Here is a 9819-nt window from a genome sequence, read left to right on the forward strand (position 1 = left end):
AGGAACGCTTAACACAAAAATCTTTGCCGTCACACCTCAGGCTGGGTCCTTAAGCGAGAGAATGCGCGATACTCTCAGTTCATGGCGTCAACACGACCAGTGTTGAGCCATTGCATCACGCACACATTCTACCACGACACTTTTCGACTTGCTAGCACGCACACAAACTGCACGACACAACCTGCAGCCGCCTATTCACAGCGGCACAGGCCACAGAAGAAAAAAGGAACGAGGAGCAGGAACGCTTAACACAAAAATCTTTGCCGTCACACCTCAGGCTGGGTCCTTAAGCGAGAGAATGCGCGATACTCTCAGTTCATGGCGTCAACACGACCAGTGTTGAGCCATTGCATCACGCACACATTCTACCACGACACTTTTCGGCTTGCTAGCACGCACACAAACTGCACGACACAACCTGCAGCCGCTTAGTCACAACAGCTGCACGCCAAAACTTGCAGACATGTGAAAACTTGGCAACGTGTGAAGTTCACATCCTCGATGCGAAAATATGCTTGGCCAGTGCATTGCGCACACGTTCCCCAGAAGAGGTGGTTTCGCTGCTGATGCGAACCGGCTGTGGCAGTTCACTTGCGGCAGCTTCATCACACCAGTGCTTGTCGCAGTGGTCACGCATGTGCTCGCAAATGTTATGCAGAACACAGCATGCACGGATATTGCGATTGGCATTGCTGATTTCGCACTCAAGTGATTTCAAAACTCGAAATCTGGCCTTCAGCCTACCGAAGGCATTCTCCACAACACGCCTTGCTTTTGACAAAGTGTAGTTGAAGTGCCGCACAGTCTCCTCACTCGTGCTCCTGTTGGGGTACGGCTTCATTAAATGAGACGTTAGGGGGAAGGCCTGGTCGCATAAAATGATGGCGCCCACCTGCTCCCCTTCTATCTGCTTCGCTGGTTCCGAGAAAAGCTGTGTGTTCACAGCCCGAGCCAGCACTGAGCTTTTGTACACGGCCGAATCATGGTTCCTGCCTGGGGAGCCCACATTTATAAACATGAACTTATAATTGTGGTCAACCAGCGCAAGGAGAATGACGCTGTACCACCCTTTGTAATTATAGTAGTCCTGCGCATTCTCTTTTGGCGGGGACACCTTTACGTGGCAGCCGTCGAGAGCGCCAAATCCCTGAGGGAATCCCGTGCTGGCCTCAAACTGACGCACGTGATCTCGCACGTCGTTTAGTGACGGCACGCACACAATTTGTGGCTCCAACACATCCACCAGAATGTCGCAGAACTCTCTGTAGATATTGTTCACCGAAGAGCGGCTGACGCTGAAAAGGTGTGCGACGGTCCGCTCTTCTGCCGACGAAGCAAGACGGTACAGCGAAAGAGCGACACGCTTGTGCAGCGGAATGCAGCGACGCATATTCGTGTCTTGCCGGACAAGCGAAGAACACGAACTTACGATGTACGCGAATGTTTGCCGCGTGACGCGAAAGTTCGCCTTAAAGTCGGCATCCGACAACGTCGGCACTGTGGTGTCATACCACGACGGGGGCCTCGGTAACATCCACACTCGCGTCTCACGCGCACACAGTTGCAGGGCTACTGCGGCCAGAACGCGACAACGTCTTTCCGCTGCCAGTCTCTGTTTCTTCAACGACGACTTCCTTATTTGCAACGCGTGAAGCTGGGCCTTTTTCTCCATCAATAAAGTCTGGTAACGCGTAAGCACCAACACGAACTCTTCCTCACGACTGCGGCCGCGGGTCGGCCTGCTTAGAGCCATTTCAGAGGCTCGCGTTCACACACAGAGACGATTTCTAAAGGAACACCACCCTAAGAACAGGAACGCCTTATTACACGTACAACAACGCTACACCAAAACTTTTACACGAACACAAAAAAGAAGCAGGGCTTGAGCCGAACTGAGCAACACCGCCACTATAACACCGCCAACAAACGAGCACCAACCAAACGACTGGCTTTGGATTGCGATGGGTAGGAACAAGCCACTGTCCGCGCGAAACGTAACAAAAATTGTGCAAAATGAAAAGTTCGTTTATAAAAAGCCCAGGAAATGTTAAAAAATATAAAATGCACGAACTTACATTTCATTTTCTGCCGAAATGTTTTCCACTTATTTTAATCACGTGACCAAATCGCTCAACGGAACCGAACGACGTACGTGCCGTGTAACTACGTTCAACTGTTGTCCAGTTGAGCGGCAGTTGAGCATCCCAACGACAGTTGGTTCGACGGCAGTTGAAACTGCCCGTGTAACAGGGCACGCCCCAAGAAATGTTTGGCTTTCGGGGAACCCGTGCACAAAATATCCTGGTCGTGCAATCCCTCCCGCACCTAACGTCACCCGTGCCTTTCACATGAATGTCACAGTAGCAGGGTAGCAGGCGCACGCTCGCGTGATTAATATGCAGTGACCGAAGCACCCCTTTTTCTTCACTGTTTTTTTTTTTTTTTTTCATTTTCGTTTCTCCCTCACTGGTAGCAAAGTTCTAGCAGCGTGGTCAGCCTCAAACATTTTTGCCCCTTTCCTTCGAAAGCCTTTTTGTGTGCACGTACGAACTCTGCGAACTGCCCGAAAAGAGTAAATAAAGACGTGCAGCCCGAGGAAGCATAGCCGCTGCTCCCCAAGCAGCAAGCTGCGGGGGCGCCGTTTGGTTTATTTCGCACGAGGCTACTGCCAAGAATGGCGGACCGGCGGCCCGTGCATGTGCAGATCGCTACTGGGAAAAGGTCTGGCATCTGGAACCAGAAACACAAAAACAAAAAAAATACGTCCCGAGTTCCACAGACGTAAGAATTTCAACACTGTGTGATATCGGCAGGACAACGCGGTCCCTTGAATGAGCCATCCACCTAATAAGAACCCTTAATTTCGAATCCGATAAAGCGTTGTTTCCGCTGTAGCAGGCGTCTGAAAGATTTTAAATTTGCACCGAATGTATTTAGGCTACAAGGCCTGACGCTCCATTACCCCTAATTTCCAGAAATTTTTATATTCGCCCTAATATCCCCCTATACGACTAGAGTTCAGTGAAACGAAACTTTTTATACCGTAAAAGCTAGTAATGCTCCACTAGTGTTCCAAGAGTTTCCACTCCAACGAAGACCAACCATTAACACCAAATATTTTTGTTTGCCAAAACTGAAGTGAAGCCAAAACAAAACAGCAACGCTTCAGTTTTCACGATGTCAAAGAACATCTTATTACGTCAAAGAGTTAAAATAATTGTACGCATTGCCCTAACTTAATAAAAAGAGAAAAGACATTCAGGTGGCGTTCTAAATGATGTTGCCAAAATCTTTGAATGTCTCTAAATGAATCTTTTTGCAAAGCTCCATCTTGTTTCCTTTCGCATAACTGCACCTATCAGAAGAATATTTTTGCTGCTATTTTACACCATCCGCTCACGCGGGATTTTCTAATGACCTGCACTATATGTATTTTATTGCAAAATTTCCTAATCATGCCATGTGTGTTTTTGCCAGTTTTAATTTCCCCCACATTACCTAGCTGGAAATCCTCTACGACTGTAATCACGGTATCGGAATCCTCTACTCTCCGATAGTTATGTGCCTACTTTTATTTTACACAAGCGACTACCCATCTACACAGGACATCTTCATCTGTATGTTCGACCTAATACTAAGTGTCACAGACATTGTTTCAAATATTAGCTACATGGCTGACATTAGCGATTTTTTTTTATTGTTTGTATTGCCTTTGTCCCGCTGAATGTGTCATCTCATCATTCGTCCAACAAACCAAAAAGAATTTGCGACTATGAAAAAGCTACTTTTGCTGCTACTGACAACCCGATTCATAAATAAATGTATGAAAATTTTTGAAAATCGTTTGGTTGACGAAAACTGGTACATGTTTAAAGCAGTTCTTCTATATTCCAGAAGGTTGAGTCTCCTGCCACGCGCGTGGCGGGAGCTGCGCCCCCCTGGCAACAGCTGCTGCCACGCAGAAGTGACGTCAAGTATAACAATTACGTAACTTCCGGCGACGTCACTGATTTTACGTCATTGGGTGTTTGTTTTTTTGTTGCGCGCTTCGCTCACCCTGCGAGCGCGCAAGCTTGACGCGCTCCTTCTGCTGCTGGTGCTGGTGGTACCTGGTGCACCTCTGGACCTCCGGAATTTCGGCGTGGTTCTTCAGCAATAGCAAGCCGAAAACATCTTTTGCTCTGTGCACAACCGCTGCCTCGCAGCGTTTTTTCGTGTTGATAAATATCGCATTTAATCATTTTGATTAGGTATTTTGCAGAAATTTGTTGTGTTTAGCTCTGTAGTGCTAGTTAAAACGTGTCTGTAACTTAACCCAACTTAACACGTGCTGCTGTTCGTTGCCTGTTTCTAACTTCAAGCTTGCCATGGCTCGTGTTTTGGTTGTCGGTGACTCGATGGTAAAGTACGTGGAGCAGTACTTTCCGTCGCGTCAGGGCCTGGCTGTGAAAGTTTCTGCGCACAGAGGGTGTCGGATCGAGCGCTTGCTGTCGAAGATAGCTGACGAGGTAGCTGGCTTTGATGTTGTGATTGTGCACGTTGGCACTAACAACGTCGACGACGGCAGTGTCAGCGTGTACAGGCACAAGTATCACCGGCTAGCTCAGGGCATCCTCGAACGCAATCCGACCGCGCATGTAGCTTTTTCTGCCATCCTCCCCCGGGGGCAGAACAAGTACAGCGGGGAGGAAGCTTTGTCCGACAAGCTCTGGCGCGGAAACTACCTGTACACGCGTGTGAACGCTGACCTGCAGGAGTTCTGCCGGGAGCGCGGCTTCACTTTCCTGGGCGGCCTGGAGAACGTGTGGCCCAGCTGCCTGGCCTTGGATGGTGTTCACCCGAGCCGCCACGGGAACAAGGTGCTGGCGGACTTCCTCTACCGGGAGGCCCGCAGCCTGGTTGCAGCCTTGGAGAGGAGCCACATCCGGAGGAGCTACCAGGAGAGCCACGCAGCGTCCCTCTGGAGGGGCTGGGTCACCAAGGCCCCAAGTGCTCTCACCCTCTGCGAAGCAGATTTCCCCCCGCTTGGCTCGCATGCCTCTCTGCAGCCTGCAAGTGGAGCTCCCACAACACCAGCTCCTGTCTGGGAAGCCAGGACTGCTGCCTTGCAGAGGCGCGACACCAGCCAGCTTCCAGCTGCCCCCCCTCGGGGAGCTGGCCCTGCTCTTGTTGGTGGTGTCCGCGTTCGCTGCAAGGGAAGCAAGACCTGGTGTACCTGGGACACCCTGCCTTCCTCCGTGCCGCTTGGCCTGAGTGTACCTGCAAAGGGAAAGGCTGACAGGCGCTGTGCTCAGGTGCCTTGTGCCCAGCCAGGGGCCGTCAGCCGAGGTGCTAGCACCATTCAGGCCAGCGTCGCAGGGGGAGCCTCACAGGCGTGTGCAAGACACCCTGTTGTGTGCTCCTCCGTGGAGGAAGAGCCCAGGGATGTTCGCCACGGTGGTGACGGTGAGTGGACACTGGTTTTGTCTAAGAAGAGGAGGAGGAAGGCTGCGGCACTGCGGAAGCCAGAGCAAAGCTATGTCCCAGCAGTGAGCTGGGCGAGCGGTGTTCCAGCATCTGCAGCTGCCAACCGCTTGCAGTGCAACCCACCTTTGCCAGTGCCTGTGAGCCAGTCACAGAAATGCCTGAAAAGGAATTCCTGTGCTACTGCTTCTTCCACTGGCTTTGGTAGGCCCACTCAAGGTGGAGCTAACACCTCGCATGGCACTGCTCATGGCAGCTGTGGCACAGATCAGCACGTGGCTTCCAGGCAGCAGGAGAGCTGTCAGGTGGCTACAACTGCATCTGTTGCTCCCGGTACAGCTCCCTTGAGTGGTGCTGTGCCTGAGGTCACTGGCTGCAAAAGCCGCATTTGTGGACAGGAGAACAGCTTTGTCACCGGTAGGTCTGGCACAGGAGTGGGTAATCCAGTCAAGGCTGGTCACATTGCTGTCAAGAGTGGCAGACGCCTGGTAGCTTTGATGCCGAGCTGTGGGGTTGCCACCTCTGATGTCCAGACCGACCGTGAAAAGGCTGCGACCAAGCAGGATCCAGGCTATGAGACTGCTAGTTGTGATGCTCAGGCTGCTACAAGGTTAGTTGGAGGGGGAGGCAGCGAGATTGCTATGGGTGCTAAGTTTGACAATTTTGTTACTTTCCGGCAGTGCTTCGAAGCTTGGTGTGCAGAAGGCAGACATGTTGTTTCAATTAGTAACTCGCACAAGAACATCACACCTGACTTGCGCGAGGAGTTTAAGTATAGTAGGGTTGTCTACAAGTGTGTTCATGGTGCTACAGTAAGGCCCCGGGGAACTGGCAAGAGAAATAATCAGAGCTACAATGGTACTGGGTGTGGAATGTGTGTTAAAGTGGCCCTTGCTTCAAAACCAACTTTTCACTATGTGGTGACTGAAGTGAAGGCAGCACATAATCATGATCTGCATTTGTATCCTTTGTACCCGCAGAACAGGCTTCTGACTAGCGGGGAGCAGGCACAGGTAGTCAATTTACAAAATCTTGGTGTTCCATCAAGAAAAATTCGGGAACAGGTCAAGAATATGACAGGAAAAACTGTAAAAACAAAGGATCTTAACAACATATCGCAACGCCATGCTATTCCTATTCGCAATGATGCGGCTCATGGAGATATGTTTGTGAAAAAAATTGAAAGCTTAGTTGCGGAAGATCCTAACTTTACTGTTCATTATGAAAAAAACAACAAGGGTGAGCTGCAATACGTCTTAATTCAGACAGCCTCCATGAAAAACGTTTTGAATAATTATCCCGGTATAATTTTTGTTGACGGAACATACAAAGTCAATGTAGAAAATTACGTTCTTTATTCGGTTTTAGTTGAAGACAGTTCTGGTCGTGGAAGGAGTGCATGTTATGCATTTTTGAAAAATGAGACTACAGAAATTGTTCAGCCTATGCTTTCCAAGTTTGTTGCTTTGAATCCCATTGTACTTTCTGCTTGCAAGGTTGTAATGATAGACAAGGATTTAAATGCACTGCAAATTTTGGGCAATCTTATTCCCAATGCTACAATCTTGCTGTGCACTTGGCACGTGCTCAGGTGCTTGGAAAGACAGACCCACGAGAAATCGAGGATGGAGTCTAAACAGTTAAAGCCCATAATTCATAATTTAATTTACTCCCGCAGCACCGAAGAGTACTTACAAAACTTCGATAAATTGAAAGCTATTGCTTCTAAAGAATTTTTCTCTTACTATTACCAGAACTGGCACTTGTGTACGGAACTCTGGGTTCACGCGCACCGGCTAAATGTCCTGACGCTAGGCAATAATACGAATAATAGGATTGAGTGTCATAATCAAAAGATAAAATCTTACCTTCAATCACGCCTCCACCTGATTGATGCCATAGAGGCACTTCTAAAATATGTTGACAGAGACAGTGAATTTCAGCAGTTTGCCAAACTAAGGGAAATGAAACTGAACTTAAATGTAGGTGCTATAGATACCTTTGAGGTAGCAGTTGCATCGCATTGTACTTCGGAAGCGAGAAATAAACTACGGGAGCAGTACGAAACGTTTAATGCATCAGAGTACACTGTTAGCCCAAGAGGTAGCTCGTATCAAGTCGCTTTTGCAAGCAAGGAGTACAGTGTTAACCATAATCTAACCACTTGTACGTGCAGCTTCCACGGTCAGTATGGTCTGCCCTGTGCGCACATTTTTGCAGCCCGCTTTTTTGCTAAACAAGTTCTTTTTGATGCGGCTTGCATCCCGGACAGGTGGCGAAAGGACTTTTATCTTAGTGCTAGCTCTCCGCCTATTGCAATCACTACGCACCCAGTCACAAGCAGTGTTCAGTCACCTCCATCTGTTAAGTTGGATACTGCTCAGGAAAAGTATTGCTATGCATTCAAAGCCCTGTCCGAAATGTCCAAATCAGTGGCTAATGTATTGGCAAACTGTGGCACTAAAGAATTTATGGAAAAGCTTTCATCCTGCGAAGGCTTCTTTAGAAACTTAACAGCCTTCACTCGCAACCAAACAACCGTAAATTTGCAGGGTGCACCTGCCCCGTTACAGGTTCAGGAAATGTCGGCTGCGGATGGTGGAAGCACCACAAACCTAAAGATACCTTTGGTAAAAGCCAGAAGGGGCCGCCCTAAAAATGTTAAAACTGTAAAGCGGAAAGTTTTCCCCCCGCAGAAAAAACGAATAAGCCTTGCAATGATAAAAGCAGACTTGTTGGGGTTGTATGGCCAGTACTCTCTCTGTGATAAAGACCTAAATGCTGTAGAAGGGGGCACTTCATTGTCAGACAGCGTGATTAATGTAGCTCAATTTCTAATCAAACGAAAGTTTCCTGGAATTGGTGGTTTCCAAGATGTCTTATGTGCGCAGGGGCTGAGGTTTTCCTAAATGTATGGCATATTTGTTCAGATCCTGCACACTCGAAATCCCAACCACTGGGTTACTGTAACGAATGCTGGTGCTCCCAAGGATACCATTTATCTTTACGACTCCCTCGATCAGGATGTTCAACCCGATGCTGTTCGCCAAATTTGTAACATGCTAAAGTCTAAATCGGCAACAGTCATTATAGAAAGCAAACCTGCACAAAACCAGGGCAACACACTTGACTGTGGCCTATTTGCAATTGCAAACATGTATTACATAGCTTCAGGTAAAGAGCCATCCAGCCTTACCCTTAATCAGAAAGCTTTACGCGGACATTTGTTAAAATGTATACGGACAGGTGCAATGGATGATTTTCCTCTCCTTCAGTCTCTTGCTGTTCGTGTACGTCCGAAGCAGAATAGCTATACACTGCATTGTTACTGTAGGCAACCCATACTGAATGCAGCGGAAATAGATTTAGAGTGTCCTGTCTGCCTTAAGCCGTTCCATAGGGGGTGTGTGCAGCCTGCAGCTAGTAAATTAGGTGCGGTTCCAGTATGCTCGGACGAGTGCAAAAATACTGCAGTGGACAGGCTGCAAAGATCAGGACGGCCCTTCAGCTAATTCAGCCTTTGTATAAGTGAATTTTGCCTTTTGTCACTTGTTAATGCAACAACTTTTATTTCTGTCTGGTCAGAAGTAGCTCATTTATTTTAATATGCTGGTTCATTCTTGCGTCTGCTAACTTTTTTTCCCTTTCCGAGTACAGTTGTGTGAGGTGCTAGTGCTTTCTCATACCGGTGTTCCCCAGCTTAATTTTTGCATTTTCTACCATTTTTTTTCCCTTCATTGTACGGTTGTGCAAAGTGCTATTGCTTTCTCATATAGGTGTTCCCTATGACGTGTTATTCATTGTTTTCCTGTTAACTGTCACCCATTGCCATTATGTATTAGTGATTGAGGTATGTCTGATTTTGTAACGAGCAAAAATATTTGCTACTTGCAATATTTGATGTTAATGTGGGTACAAGTGCAATATTGAAGCACTCTGTTTACCGATAACTGGCAAACAGCAATTTTATGCTGTATAAAACATGGGCATTCACAAGAAAACTCACTTAAGAAGGGAATCTGCCCATTAAGGGGAATAAGAAAATGTCCCACATTACGTTTACAATACTGCATGTCTCTCGGCGGAGCCTGACCGCTAGAGAGCGCGTTCTCAGGTGGCGGATAGAGAGATGCCTTGTTCTTTTTTTTTCTTCACAAGGCAGGCATTTATGCCCGCGGACCAACAGGCTTTAGATATATTTGAGTAGCTTTGTGGCAATGACAAGGTAACTGCAGCCTTAAAAGGCTATGATACATGTTTAACAACTATGTAGTTATGGTGCACGTCCTAATGTGCGCCTTTTCCTTCCTTGTGCAGGAAGCAGAGCGACGCCACCTGCGTGGACGTCAGTGCTAG

The 9819-nt window shown here is 47.9% G+C and overlaps 1 protein-coding gene across 1 annotated transcript; it reads left to right on the forward strand.

The window, feature by feature from the left end:
* Positions 1-2419: 2419 nt before the first annotated feature.
* On the forward strand, positions 2420-9819 carry LOC144153388 (uncharacterized). The gene is made up of 2 exons (XM_077685038.1): positions 2420-5603; positions 9781-9819. The coding sequence occupies exons 1-2, from the start codon at positions 4368-4370 to the stop codon at positions 9817-9819; spliced, it is 1275 nt and encodes a 424-aa protein (XP_077541164.1). The 5' UTR covers positions 2420-4367.

The sequence above is a fragment of the Haemaphysalis longicornis genome, unplaced genomic scaffold (genome assembly GCF_048455015.1).
Source record: "Haemaphysalis longicornis isolate Haplotype H1 unplaced genomic scaffold, Haemaphysalis longicornis Haplotype H1 scaffold_9, whole genome shotgun sequence".
Taxonomy (NCBI): Eukaryota; Metazoa; Arthropoda; class Arachnida; order Ixodida; family Ixodidae; genus Haemaphysalis; species Haemaphysalis longicornis.

Excerpts from the sequence above, each read along its gene's own strand:
- LOC144153388 (XM_077685038.1), top strand. The coding sequence starts at position 4,368 with ATGGCTCGTGTTTTGGTTGTCGGTGACTCGATGGTAAAGTACGTGGAG. Across the intron at positions 5,604-9,780 it reads ACCCACCTTTGCCAGTGCCT|GAAGCAGAGCGACGCCACCT; the intron begins GTGAGCCAGTCA and ends TTCCTTGTGCAG.